This window comes from Myripristis murdjan, chromosome 5 (assembly GCF_902150065.1).
Source record: "Myripristis murdjan chromosome 5, fMyrMur1.1, whole genome shotgun sequence".
In the NCBI taxonomy this organism is placed as follows: domain Eukaryota; kingdom Metazoa; phylum Chordata; class Actinopteri; order Holocentriformes; family Holocentridae; genus Myripristis; species Myripristis murdjan.
Window position 1 is genome coordinate 17,337,044 of NC_043984.1, and position 15,742 is coordinate 17,352,785.

The 15,742-nt window shown below is 39.4% G+C and overlaps 1 protein-coding gene across 1 annotated transcript in view; it reads left to right on the forward strand.

The window, feature by feature from the left end:
• The first annotated feature begins 489 nt into the window (after window positions 1-489).
• The window catches only part of LOC115359249 (sodium- and chloride-dependent GABA transporter 2-like), a 28,790-nt gene continuing 13,537 nt past the window's right edge, over window positions 490-15,742 (forward strand). The window contains exon 1 of the mRNA XM_030051615.1: window positions 490-664. Coding sequence (XP_029907475.1) covers window positions 490-664 — 175 coding nt within the window. The remainder of the gene's footprint in view (window positions 665-15,742) is intronic.

A 15,742-nucleotide genomic window follows, 5' to 3' on the forward strand; every position in this document is an offset into this window, starting at 1 on the left:
AGAGTAACATATGGACTGTGCTGCATATACAGCATACATTTTCTGAAAAACAGCTTCACAGCACTAATTTCCATGGCTGAAACCAAGGCATGTTTTTGAACTGCAAATATGACATGGAATCAATGAACATTCATTATTGCATAGTTTGAAACTCCTTTTCAGGTGTGAGAATGTGTTTTAGCGCTGGAATATCAATATGTTTGACATCAGTCATTCAGGCCACGTGAGGCAGAGCCCTGAATGCAAAGTCTTTAATACCATGTCTAAAAATATTAGTCACACTGAATACTTAACTCTCCCCTTGGTAATTTCTACATAAGAATGTGAGACTTGCATCTATATCTATAGGTCCCTCTTGTGGCTAAAATACTCAATGATCAATCAGTTTGCTTGCCTACAAAAGCTGCATCACACAAACTGCAGCAAGTCAGTCCAGGAGCTCAAGAATCTCTGACTGTCCTGTCATTAGACGCTCTCTCACTTGGCAGGATGGCAGGCTCTCACTGCAGGCCAGAGCTTTTTCAGCTGCAGAATAGCCCACAAACAGTTAAGGAGCGTGGCCAGTGGGCTAACAAAAAGGAGTTTATTCTGACTGTGGCTGGTGCTATTATTGGACTTGGAAATGTGTGGAGGTTTCCATACCTCTGCTACAAGAATGGTGGTGGTAAGTTTATGAGCTGATGCTTCTGTAAAATAAAAGCTGTCTAAACTAACACCTTTCACATTTTATTCAAAGTGCTAACCTAAAGTTTGACCATTTAACCAGAAATATCCTTATAGTAAGAAATTAATGCATTGCTTAATTCTTCACTACAGCAAAATGTCTGTGTTTTGGGGAGGATTTTATTTTATAGATTTTTTTTTAATTTACAGACTTTTACTGGTCAGGGAGGGTAGTGGTTATTCTCATCTTTCAAAGAGTTCTCTTCATCATATTCAGACCTGTATAACTTACTTTGCTGCTAATAATAATTCTCTGGGTCTTATCACCCACAAAAGCCCCTCAATTTCAGGGTCTTTCAGTGGTCCTCTGGAGGATCAAAAATATTCAACTACTTCTACATGATGCTTTAAAGCTGATTCCATTAAAACAAGCTGAAAACAAACTCTCAGTAAATCTAAGTTGGACAATCAAGCAGTGCAAAATAAACAGAGTACAGGAGGCCTGAAGCAAAATGGAAGAGTGGCAAGTTTTATCAAGACTTTAATTGGTGTCTGATTCTGCCACAGAGGCTACCCTCATGATGACTCTTTCAAACTTGTACTTTTCCAGCCTTCCTTAACTCAGTCATGAATGTAAATTTAGTAGCCTACATTAAAAAAAAGACTTCTGTGGATGCTTTCCTGTTGAGTGTCATACATCTAATTGTATTTTCATAATGATTTTATCATGCCAATCTAATCTATCTACTAATCGTTTTATCATAATCATCATACTATGTTTTTAGTCATTTTATTAATTATTGCTGTTGCCATGTGGCTTCTCATAAACCACATTGTAGACCTGAAATGTAGAAGATAACTGCTTTTGTATTTGGATGATTTTATTGCATTCATGCTCTCTTGATGTGCTATTTCTATGGCTCCTGGCTCCTGTAATAATAATAACGCGAACACACATACGTCTATGCAACTTAACATTATTATTGCATCTCTGTTACTATATTATCACATTAGCCAATTTCAGTTTTCCTGTATGATTTTATTTTGCACACACATACTGATCACAGTATGAGTTAAAATATAAGTGCCCCGTGCCACACTCGTACAGTCTATGATGGATTAGAGACACATGTGATAGGCATAAGCGCTATAGCCAAAATTTCAGAGAGTAATTCCCGGAGGGGACATGAAAAAATTGCTGTCTGGCACTACTGTACCACCCTCTTTCTCTCTTATGCTCCTTTGCAACGTGCTCTACAGTGTTGAGCCCTCAGCATGTTCATTTACTTATTCATTCATTTTCCATACCGCTTACCCTCACAAGGGTTGCAGGGGGTTGCTGGAGCCTATCCCAGTGCTCATTGGGCAGAAAGCAGGGGAAACACCCTGGACAGGTCGCCAGTCCATCGCAGGGCAGACAGACAAACATTCACACACACATTCACACCTAGGGGCAATTTAGTATCTCCAATTCACCTAACCTGCATGTCTTTGGACATGTTCATATGTTTTAAATCATGGTATTAAAAGCAATAATCCTCTAAACAAATTTCTTTGCTCACTGTTCTATTTCCACTAGTCCATCAACGTAGCTTTATAAGAACTAGAAACTCAAAATAAGCTCTAAAACTAGCTTTATGGATGGAGGTTCCTGTCCCCCCTGACCCCCCCGGGGTTTCCACCTATAGCCATGCTCATGCATAATAACCCAGCAGCTCTGGCGGTGTGAGAGGGCCTTGCCAGTGCAAGAATAAGAGGAGAAGAAATATTTATAAACCATTTAAACAGATGAGTGTCATCGGTTCTGCTCCATCTGCAGCTGTCACACTGGCTCTGTGCGCACTGACGCGCCTCTTCGCTTCACTCTTGTCCCGGCACACAGTGGTGCAAAAAGTGGGTATGCACTATATGCGGCGCATAGGGGCGCCTCGCCGCGCTAGGGGGGGCGCTAAAGCGATGGAGGGGAAATTATTTCGAGTCGGCATTTTCTGTATTTAACAGCTGTTTGTGCATGTGTAAATGATATGATCAATAACAGCGGCACGTCAGTGATTAGGCGCCCCCTTTCCCCGCCGCCGCCACACACACACACACACACACACACACACACACACACACACACACACACACACACACACACACACACACACACACACTATAGGCGCTCCAGTGCGCGCCCCCCCGAGCATGCGCAGGAGCACGAGTGTTTTCATTTGAATCGTGTTGTCATCTGTTGACAGGGAGTTAATGATGGAGAAGCAGAAAAGAAAGCTCTCGGGGGCGCAAAACAGAAAACGGAAGAGGGAGAAGGAGAAAGATTTCGTAGGGATGAAAAAAAGCTTTTCAAAGTGGTTGAAAGACAGTAGGTAAGTTATGTCAGTGTATCAAGAGGAGGATTGTAAATATTCTGGTTAGCTACTAAAGCTACTACTAGTAAAACGACAGGTTACTGTTGTCTTGCAGCTGTGTAGGCTACTGATCAGTATATACAATATCACAGATCATGACAAGAAAAATAAAGGAACTTGTTTGTGGACATTTTGTTGTTCAGACAGTTGTCATTTTTTTAACTAGATGGTGAATCATAAAACAAATTATAGAACTTGGTAGGGATACACTTGAGTTTAAATGTCTTCATTCGGATACAGGCTAACACGTCAGTGCTGTTGTGCTGTGTCTGATAAGTCTGATCAGATGCAGCGTCCAATCAGTAACTGATATCAAATAAGGATATCATTTAAAATTAAAATTTCATGTTTTTTATATGTGGTTTGACCGCTGTATTTTTAAAATCTCCTTAACACAAAGTTCATGTCATTCAGGTGTGAGGATGGAGAGAAAGAAGAGAATAAGAGAGAGAGAAAGAATCAGGGCAGACAGGGGAAGGCGACAGGTTGGTCTACTATTAGGTGGAAGTGTAGGAACACTTGATACCAAGTGATTAATTTCCAAAATATTATTTATATTGAAAAATTGCATTAGCAAGATGTGTAATATATTCAAAGCTATTAAATAATGCTTGTCTGACCATATGATGTAGCAGAGAAGAACACAGGTAAGGGCCTGAAATGTGTCTGCATACCCCTCAGAAAGTAGGTAGTTGCGCTCCTCAGTGGGCTAATGCGCAGCTTGACGGTGACTGAGACGTGCACAATTTAATATAGGCATGCCTTGGTAAACCTGGCTGAAAGACTGCATGTGCAGGCTTCTATTTTTAAGCATACATACATGTTTTTAAGCCACTGCCAGAGTCTCACCTGGTGGAGCCTGCAGCACTTTTCACGGCAAAGTCATCAGCACCTGTCCTACCTCTACCATCGCTATCAAATAAAGCAGATGCCAAAATAAACAAATACATAAATAAGGATAAATAAATCAATTAACGTATTGTGAGTAAAATCATAAAATCAAATCTAAAATGGACAAGCAGCCAGTATCACCCCAGTCTCCATGGGGAAATGTCACCCTTTTACGTTTCTGCAAACTAGGGAAACGTTATCATATCAACGTTTCCAAGCTCAAATTCGTTACATATCAACATTCAATTGTTATAGTGGCCCCTGCGCCCGGGTCACGTGACTTCCAAGTTTCTGACTGCAAAAGGAAGCAAGATGGCGGACATTTCGTTCATTCTCAGTGGAAAATGTAATATTTTAAGGTAGTTTCTGTATTAAAATGTGTTTTGACGACATTTCTAGCGAGAAATATGCAACTTTGTTTTCATAATCTGTGTTCAGTGAATGTATACGTTCTCTAGTTTGTTAGTAATCACGATCATTTCGCCCGGACTTGCCAGCAAAACGTTGGAATCCAACATTGTTAACATCCGTATAGTGCCAAAGCAGCCTAGAAAATGCAATATTTTGAGGTTGTTTCTATATTTAAATGTGTTTTGATAATATTTCCAGCGAAAAATATGCACTTCTTGTATAATGTGGGTTCAGTGAATGTATACGGTCTTTAATTTGTTAGTTATCACGAAGTCTCGCCAGCAAATGTTAGAATCCAACATTGTTGATCCGACATTGTTGACATCCGTTGCCATGGTGCCATGGTATGACACAAACAGCTTACTGTCCCATAAAAGCCCTTTATTTTCTTGCTTTCCAAGCCGTTTTTATTCCAAAGACAACATATGTTGACGTTTATATTATAAATCTGATTACTTTTAATTTGGATATCTTGCATACTTGAAGCGTTAATATAACTGTCCATGGAACCCACCAACGCGAATAGGCTACTTGATAAAATATCCAAAATAAATCAACATTGTTTGAATGTTTTTTTCCCCTCCCAAACAAAACCAACTAAAGGCAGGGTAATTTATGTTTCGGCTGCGGGAAATGGTTAATATATTTGTTTCAATATTCATTTTTACGACCGTTTAAAACCCGGAAGTAAATCAAGCCTGCCCGCCTCCCCAGCCAAGAAGTTTAGCCTATACTAAAAAAAATATATATCCGAAATTAACCAACAGCTTAACTTTTTCTTAACATTGGTCATCTAGATGGAGTGTAATTAGCAGTTCGGCTGCAGTAAATATTTTATTATATTCCACCCCCCAGCTCTCGTATGCACTTGTTTACAGCTTATAAAGTTGGTTTCCTGTGCGGGTGGCTGTGATGAGGTAGATCACTGTTTAGACTGTTGCACACTCTTTGCTTAATGTTGTACAGTTGACGTTGTTTAAGCCCTCGATTTTATTAATTCTATGTAAAGTCTCATTTACACAAACTCGGGTGAAAATTGATCGTCTAAACAGTCTACTTCAGTAATTTACTAGTTTCTAGATAAATTATTTTAGCCGACCGTCACCTCAGAAGCCAGCGCATTCGTTGCCATGACGACGCTGGCAGCTGCCATATTACGTCACTCTGACAGCGACACAGCCGTAGCCGACAGCCCACAAGACACAGAGCTCATTGATTTCAACGAGGCGCCTTTACTTGACACCATTCATATTAAGGTATTGTTACAGTTATTGGCAGTTATCCATATTGCACGTCCAAAGGATAACGCAGGCAAACTTGTAGCCTCCAAAGTTCCAATCACTCTCTTATTCAACTTACCAGTCAAAACAGCGCCTCCCCGAGTGCCGCCGAGGTAATTACTCTTCAGGTGTGCGAGAACTTCAGTGTACTTTGTTGTAACAATTAAATGTGCTTTTTTAATAAACTGAGTGGAATGAAAACCAAGAATGTTGTGTCATGCTGTTAACCTCATGTCTCAGCTGTCTCTTGAATTCTGATCTTATTTTCCTGTAGAGGAACTACATGTAAATAGACTGAAATGCAGCTATGGTGTGTATTGGCTGTTTCTGTTGACTTCAGTGATCCAGGAATAGAGAACCAAATTAATAGATCTGCCATTCATGAAGCAGGCTGTTCTCATTCAACGTTCATACAAATTCCTACGAAAAATATTGCACTATAATTCGTATATTTCCCACGTAATTGTGAACCAGAAAGTTGTGCTCACGTGACCTATGCGCTGCAGGCTGGTCTTACTGTGAAAACAAAATAAATGTCGCACATTCCTTTTATTCTCAGTGGAAAATGCAATATTTTAAGAGAGCTTATGCATTCAAATGCGTTTTGATAACATTTCTAGCGGGAAATGTGCATTTTATTTCCAAAATCTTCGGTTTTTCCACCCGCTCTGTTTCGCTGACTGAAAGGGTTGTGTTCAATGGCGTAACATATCTGTATATTATCAACTTTCATGCACTTTATTACACTTTATTGACTTTATTGATGAAAGTCAAATCAAACACGTCGCTGATAAACACTAGGATTATGGGTAATGTAGTGCTTCTCCGTGATATGACATTGCAAATAAAACGTGTTTTCTTAAAATAAAGTTGATATTATACGGGACTTGTGGACTCGGATGAAGCACATGCCATCGTTACACATCCTCATAGCTCGTGGTAAGTCTGCCTTGGATGGTTACAACGTTATGGCTAATAATCAGACCTTTTTCCGGAATATCGATTAAATTTGCACTTCCGGGATCTATGAACCACCACCCACAGCGTGACGTCACGGAACCTCGCTGGCTTTCAGTGCACACTGTTTGTGTGGTGATCACACGGAATTAAAACCATAGAAACCTATGATTAAAACAGGTTACGCGTGAGGAGCACGCAATGCGTTATTAGGAGGTCATGCTCATTTCAGATTTCTGTGAGAGCAGGTTAACCCCACGCCTCCCTCCCCAGATTTCCATGGTGACAGTGAGGACAATACTTCCGAGCAGAAGCTACATCAGCGACAGTGGTAGCAGCGTCCATAGCAACAGCCATAGCAACGATAGAAACCTGAAAGAATCTTCGTAATAACTAACAAAGTAAACATCATATACATTAACTGAACGAAGATTTTGGAAATAAAATGCACATTCAAACAATGTTGATTTATTTCGGATATTTTATCAAGTAGCCTATTCGCGTTGGTGGGTTCCATGGACAGTTATATTAACGCTTCAAGTTTGCAAGATATCCAAATTAAAAGTAATCAGATTTATAATATAAACGTCAACATATGTTGTCTTTGGAATAAAAACGGCTTGGAAAGCAAGAAAATAAAGGGCTTTTATGGGACAGTAAGCTGTTTGTGTCATAGGGGAGACTGGGGTAAGTTGAGCCAAAGGGTAAGTTGAGCCACCCCTGTTGCTAGGAAACGGTAAAAAACATTGATCATTTGACCAAATATTTAGGAGGAAGGCATCATTTTATGGAGTCTGTGAAGGTAAGAACCACATGGGTAAAGTGGTTAGACATTTATTTCCAAAAAAACATTTTTTACTCTTGAAAGTGAATTCAGTCTATCATCAGTTTCATGAGAATTGTGTTAAGACCAAAACAGATCATTTTAAATTTGTTTTATACATCAGTTGTGGTATCTATGAGCTACAACATGAGGTCATAAACCTAGCATAAAAGTGCACCATTTTAGCTGTGGAGACTAAAAAAGTCGAAATGGTAGCTCTGGGGTAAGTTGAGCCGGAGCCCCATACACTTAATAAGTGTATTTTGGCTGTAGCGTAAATGTCTTAAATATTAAATAAATATGAAATATTGAATGAATGAATGAATGAATAAAAAAAAAAAAAAAAATTTAATTAATTAATTAAAAAATAAAAATAAAATAAATATTAATTACATATTAAGTGTATGAGGTAAGTGTATTTTGGTTCAATGTTCAAATGTGTTACGCTCATATGTTCATAACTGACCTTACTGTCAGCAAGGACACCAAGAAGCTAGTGTTCTAGTGTTTTCTTTCCAAAAACACAGCTGTTAATGTTCTCTTCCCAGGTGCACTTTAAGGCATGTTAAAACAGCTGTTTATTGTACCTGTTGGATTGTGTTTAATACATAAAAATACACATGAATGTGAAGAAGTGACTGTTATTTAGGGAGGGAGAAGGTGAGGGAGGGGTGGGATGGACGTGGGGAGGAAGGTGGGGGGTGAGTAGGGATACGGCTCAACTTACCCCGCTCCTATGCTCAACTTACCCCATACACGGGGTAAGTTGTGCCACGAGACCACTTATTTTGGACATGCTATATTACAGAAACAGTTATGTTTACACTCATTCTGTTTGTTTGAAGAGATGCACAACATCCTGAAATATATGCACATATATTAGTTAGGGACAAAACTATGATCGCCTTGATGTAGTGATCCTAAATATGAAAAATGGCTCATCTTACCCCAGTCTCCCCTACCATGGCACCATGGCAACGGATGTCAACAATGTCGGATCAACAATGTTGGATTCTAACATTTGCTGGCGAGTCCGGGCGAAATCTTCGTGATAACTAACAAATTAAAGACTGTATACATTCACTGAACCCACATTATGCAAGAAGTGCATATTTTTCGCTGGAAATATTATCAAAACACATTTAAATATAGAAACGACCTCAAAATATTGCATTTTCTAGGCTGCTTTGGCACTATACGGATGTTAACAATGTTGGATTCCAACGTTTTGCTGGCAAGTCCGGGCGAAATGATCGTGATTACTAACAAACTAGAGAACGTATACATTCACTGAACACAGATTATGAAAACAAAGTGCATATTTCTCGCTAGAAATGTCGTCAAAACACATTTTAATACAGAAACTATCTTAAAATATTACATTTTCCACTGAGAATGAACGAAATGTCCGCCATCTTGCTTCCTTTTGCAGTCAGAAACTTGGAAGTCACGTGACCCGGGCGCAGGGGCCACTATAACAATTGAATGTTGATATGTAACGAATTTGAGCTTGGAAACATTGATATGATAACGTTTCCCTAGTTTGCAGAAACGTAAAAGGGTGACATTTCCCCATGGAGACTGGGTTGGCCAGTATAGGTATTTGGCAGAGATGCAAAAAGATCATCTTTGAAAGAAACGGAAAAAAAGTCCCTGGACTTTGATTGCTGTCCAACTCATGTCATGCAAATTTTCAACCATGACTTGATTTGTTCTTGGCTATCATCTTCATCATCATCATCGGTGTTAATTCTCACTGCAGTCGTTGAATAATGTTGCGGTGCTGTCCTCATGTGCCGGCAGGTTCAGGCAGGTCCTGCAGGATGCACATCACTGGAGCATGACGGGCTGCAGTAGGCTACAAATTACATTTTTATCTTCTTACCTTTGTCATCTTTGTAAGCTTTGCTAAAAATGTCTTCCTACTTCTGTCTTCCCCCCGTTTTTCACCACTGGCATTACCTTGCTTCGGAAGTCTCAGTCTGTGCCACTTAGCCGAGCCGGTTTTTCTACAATAGGAGTGATAGGTGAAAAAGCAGCAAATCACATTTTTTGAGTTTTTTTGTTTTGTTTTGTTTTGTTTTTCAGTCAGTAACTTACTCTCACTCTCACTAAAGTATATTTTTGTTTGGGTATTGTACTTCTCCATGGGTTAGAGGAGCCAGTGGGTAAAGTGAGCCACCCCTGTATGTAGGTATGGTTACCTACACAAGTAATCATATGACCACAAATTAAAGGAAGTATAATTCACATTATGGAATCCATCTTGGACCCTAGCACATAGAGAAGGTGGTAATCAAAGCACAGCCAAAAAAAAAAAAAAAAAAAAAAAAAAAGTCATGCAAAAGTAAATTAATTATATTACTAAAATTATTACCCCTGAATCTTAATTAAAATAGATTATTTTATGTTAATTTAAGTGACAGTAAGCTACAAAACAAGGTCATACATGTAGTATACTTAAAGCTGACTAAACCTGAGCCACTGTGTGTCCAATTTACCCCCAAAAGTCTAAATAGTCTGCATACGTACAGAGTGAGAGGGGAGGTCCAGTTGGTCTGTGCCAAAGGACCAAAGGACAGACAGAGTAGTCCAGTAATTTTAGGCCAAAATTGGGGTCAACCTAGGACAAATTGCAAGAGAAGCAAACTCAATTGATTTTGTATCCTCAGTTTGTCCTGAGTGAGGGGAAAAAAGTCCCAAGGAATCCCATTGGTGGAAAGTTTTGAAAATCACCTATTTATGACCACATATTACCAAAAAACACTGTTTTTAACACACAGGGGAAAGGGGTTCAAAATTTTACTTTCAGATATCACTATAAAAATTCACAAGTTGATTACACACACAAAGACAAGAAAAAAAGTCAATTACAAGTTCTTTGAATTATTCTGTTTACACATGCATATCACACATTATCTGATTTGATATGCGTTAATTGGAATATAAGGAATAAATGCCAGAACAGATATTTAAACAGTGAATTAAAAGGTTACTATATATATAGTAACCTTTTAATTCACTGTTATATAGTAACCTTTTAATTCAAAGTTACTATATATATAGTAACCTTTTAATTCACTGTTTAAATGTCTCTTCTGGCATTTATTCCTTGTATTCCTTATTAGCGCATATCAAATCAGATAATGTGTGATATGCATGTGTAAACAGAATAATTCAAAGAACTTGTAATTGACTTTTTTCTTGTCTTTGTGTGTGTAATCAACTTGTGAATTTTTATAGTGATATCTGAAAGTAAAATTTTGAACCTCTTTCCCCTGTGTGTTAAAAACAGCATTTTTTGGTAATATGTGGTCATAAATAGGTGATTTTCAAAACTTTCCACCAATGGGATTTTTTGGGACTTTTTTTTTTCCCTCACTCAGGACAAACTGAGGATACAAAATCAGTTGAGTTTGCTTCTCTTGCAATTTGTCCTAGGTTTTTTCATAAAATGACTGGACTAGAGTGGCACTGAAGAGGTACATCAGCAGAACAAGGGGAAGTTTCCAGAACAGCTGCCAGCTTGGCAAAAGCCCATCAGATTTTTGATGACAATATGTGTTGAAGTTTGAACTCGCCAGCTGCATCAAGAACCTTGCAGACACGTTTCATGGATTAACTCCCTTACAATGCAGAGAGTTTGCATTTTAGTGAGAAAGCAACAGCAGCATGACTGTAATGGGTTTTCACCGAGGTCACGACCTGTTTGAGCTCCTCAGAAAGCAGCAACACCCCAGAGGCTACATGATGAGCAAGAGCCGCTGCTTTCAACAGACAGTATGTTTAACTTTGAAGTGTGAGTTTTCACTTTTGGTAAATTGATGGCATTAATTGTGTTAAAAATCCTCTGGAAATTGTTTGATTTTGTGTCATTTTTGTGTCAGTATTTAACGGTTGCACTACTTACCCCAATAGGGCTGTTTGCCCTATCCCCATGCTCATTTTACCCCTACCTTAGGGCAAGAGGTGCTAAAGGACCACATTTTTTGATGGGTCATTGTTCTAAAACCATACTAATTAGACTTGTTTTAATTTCTATGTGTACACAACAACCTGAGGCATAGGGATGGGATTCGAGAACCAGTTCTTGTTCAGAACCGGTTCTCAGTGTTCGTGATCCTTGGACTCGTTTGCCAAAGTGCCTAAAGATTCTGCTATCAATTCCGCTGCGCATGCGCTATGACGGCATATGTACGCTGTGTTGCTATTGACCCTTTGCACATGACGTCACGATCCAGTCGCGCGAAATATGAACGCCATGATGGACGGCAAAAGAGCAGTGGACGTCAATGTAAGACAAGGAGGCGCGTTAGACTTAGGGACATTTCGTAGTTGTATATAGTTTTTTAATTTACTTTTATGGTGGTGAGATGGTGATTTCCGTGCAGTGTGCCAACAGGCAAGGCTGTAAGCCTAATCTAGCCTTTTACAGGATACCTTTTGATGTGGACAGAAGACAGCGACGGGTAGCTGCTATCAATCGTAAGGACTGGCAGCCGTCCAAATACTCCCGGATCTGCAGCGAGCATTTTTTACAAGGTCAATTTCATATTAAAACGTTATCAAACTTATATAACCTTAGCTATGTTAGAGTCAGTCAAAACAAACTGTGTAGTTAGCTAACGTAGCTACCGTTAGCTAACAAACTCAAGTAGGGTCAGAGAATGTCTAATATGGGAAGAAGTGCCACTCTCGTCTAACTTCCGGGTCTCGGAAACACATCTCTGTCCATGTGAGGGCGCTCGCGGGCGAGTGCAGAATGAATGGGAGTCTATGGGGCTACACCCCTAAAAATCCACTTTTCTCTGGAAATAATTTTTTGTCAAGTAATTTGAATACTGTTTTCAAAAGGGGGGGCTAAAAAAATACACTCAGCTGAATATTGGATTTTTTAAGTTCACCTATATGTTCTAAAAAGCCGTTCAAAAAGTGTGATGACGTCACACATTGAGAGGTGCTGCTTTACGGCGATTTCCAGAGCCCGTCTCCGGAGAGCAGACGGAGACACTCGAGAGAGCCCGCCTGTGCTATATTAGACATTCTCTGTACACACAAATATCAATTTTGATGGAAAAGTCCTACTTAAGAGTGGTGTTTCCCGTTTCTCTTGGTCTTCAGGTGCCATCAAGTAGGATCCCTGGTCGTAAACAGCCGCAAGTCCGTCACTGACCAATCAGCATTCATTAGCAAATGCTAGCGTGTTATGGCCAACAACAGCCCAAACTGTAGGAAACTGAAAGGATATAAGTTCTCACTAATTTCACTTTTAACCTATAATCCATATTGAACTTTCAGAAACTACAACAGTATTTGCGATTTTTCAACCATAAACAGGAGTAAGAGACAAATTTAGCCGTTTAGCTCCATAGAGCCCCATTCATTCTGCACTCGCCCGCGATCACCCCCAGTGGAATTACGGTGGAACTGCAACCAAGTTTGATACAACGGGGGTTAATGGAGAGTGGCAAGGCTCGTCGTAGACGGGCTCTGGTAGGGTTTGTTTACTAGTAGCGATGCTAGCTAGCTACTGACGTTAGTTAGCTAGTCCTTCTCAGGACTCTGTTCATATTAGCTGCCACTTAGAACGCCCCTCAGCCGTTGTAAAATCACTGTAACCCACGGCTTCACGGGGCTTATTGCTGAATTAGGAGTGCCAGCTAATATGAAGAGTCCTTGTTAGCTAACGGTAGCTACGTTAGCTAACTACACTGAGTTTGTTTTGACTGACTCTAACATGGCTAAGGTTATATAAGTTTGATAACGTTTTAATATGAAACTGACCTTGTAAAAAATGTTCGCTGCAGATCCGGGAGTATTTGGACGGCTGCCAGTCCTTACAGTTGATAGCAGCTACCCAGTGCCGTCTTCTGTCCACATCAAAAGGTATCCTGTAAAAGGCTAGATTAGGCTTACAGCCTTGCCTGTTGGCACACTGCACGGCACAGCAGGAAATCACCATCTTACCACCATAAAAGTAAACTAAAAACTATCTACAACCACGGAATGGCACAAACTACAATTCACCTCCTTGCCTTAAATTGACGTCCACTGTTCTTCTGCCGTCCATCATGGCGCCGCCTCCCATGTCACGTGATAATTGTGACGTGTCTGCAAAGGGTCAATAGAGTCAGCATGGTGTCGAGGCAGAGGCGTTCAAAGGTTTGGTTCTATTTCACGCGGAAAGACGGCAACAGAGCCACTTGCAACACATGCAAAACTTCTATTTCGACAAAGGGAGGAAGTGCTAGCAGCATGCAGAAACATTTGTCCACACAACATGCAATTACTTTGCAGGAATGTCAGTTCTTTACGCTCCAGAGTGACGCTAACGTTAATGAATCTCAACCAATCTCAGTTTTGTTTTTGGGTCAAGGGGAGAAGAGACTTTTACTCATGTTTTAGCTTTGTTTAAAGTTATTTAAAATCTATTTATTTTGTATACACTGTAGGGCTGGGTATTGGTACTCAATACTTCTTAAGCTATCGTGCGAAATAACCCAGTACCAGGTAGTATCAGAACTTCTCCAGTCAAATGCCACTTGCATCTGATCCTTCTGTACCCAGTTTGAGGAAAAAATTTATATTTGTTTTCTACAGTTTTGTACAGTTGTTTAGTAAATATTGCAGTAATTTGAACACTCAAATGTAGTTGTGAAAAAGTCGTTTGGATGGACAGGAGTCATGGCATTTTAACAATACAATGATAGAAAGTTAATAAAAATAAACCCATTTGTACTTTTTTTCCCTTCCCGTTGCCCAGTGAGATTTGATAAGAGAATTGTTAAAGAATCGAATTGATAAGCAGATTCGATCATGGAATCAGAATCACTAAAATCTTATTAAAAATCCCATCCCTGCTGAGGCATAACTAACTATTATTTGAAACAAATACACATTTATTTGGCAGTAAAATCATCAGTTGTAAAAAAGTGGCTCATGTTAGCCAATTCTCCCCTACATTTTAAATCAGATCCATTACAGAGAACAAATGATCAATGACAGATTGTGGAACCTTTCAAACTAAAAGCTCAGCCAGCAAAGATGAGAAGAGGACCCTGCTTCTAATTTGCTGGTTATGCTTTGGTCATTTCCAAATTTCCAATAAAAGCTGCATGATGAAAAACTGCAGTCAAACACAGTTACTGTTCTGAAAAAAGTACCGCAGTAACTTTTGCTCCGAGTTCATTTTAAATGAGCTACTTTTTAACTTTTAATTTGGTATTTTTTTTTTTTTTTTTACAGCAGTGCTTCTACTTAAGTAAAGAATCAGTAAAGTGACAGTACTTCTACTTGAGCAGCAATTCATAGTACTCTTTCCACCACTGATAGGAGTTCTGTCTTCCTGATCCTCTTCCTGTGCAGATGTGCAGAAAGATGAAAGTCCACTGTAGTGTGGACTGAGGTGGGGGTCCACTCACAGCTCACAGCCCATGCCACAGATAAGATAAGATAAGATGCACCTTTATTAATCGCCCATAAGGGAAATTCAGTTCAATTCAGACAGCAGCACGAGGGAATGTAGTAAACATCAAAGAAAAGACAGAAATTTCCATAAATACATACAGTTAAGTAACAATATATAGATGTTTGAGGATATGACTTTTAGAAATGTGTAACTTCTTAAGAAACAGATGCACACACACATACGTACACAAATGTGTGGCTGCTGTGGGAGAAAGTAAGGAGCAGAGCCAAATACTTGTACAAACATGGTGCTGGAATGTAGGTGCATGTGTTTTTTGTCTGGTCAGTCAGTTTTAGGTGTCACTTGATATTATGTCATTTCCAAACCAGGTTTTATTCATCGCTGCACGTGAATGGAAAGTTTTCAACAGTTGGCTTCATCGTCTGCCAGCACTGTACCTCGAGACAAAATGTTTTAAGTGGCATGTAATTAAATGTGTTTCGACTTGATCAAACTGCGGCCATGTTTGTTAATAGTCATCCACAGGTGGTTTGAGAAATTCATTTGAATTCCAGTCCCAAAATATCTCAGATGCATCCACACGTGGCTGTTTGGAGATCCAGTCAGCATGAAGCTGCCTAAACTGGTTATTTGTTTTTAATTATTAGAATTTAGTAAATAATTTTTGAATCATATATTTGTCTTTGCTGGCCCAGAATACTGAATGTCCCCAGCTGAATCTGTTCAGACTTCTACATTAGGTTGATAGAAACTGATTGTTAAATGCTATTTCTGTAGAACAGCTGTACTTAGTACAAAAAAAGTGGGTCTCCTAAATAAACATAAATAATTTCTGTACTTTCCCACAGTGGGCTGAGGGAAACTAACACCATGTAGCATG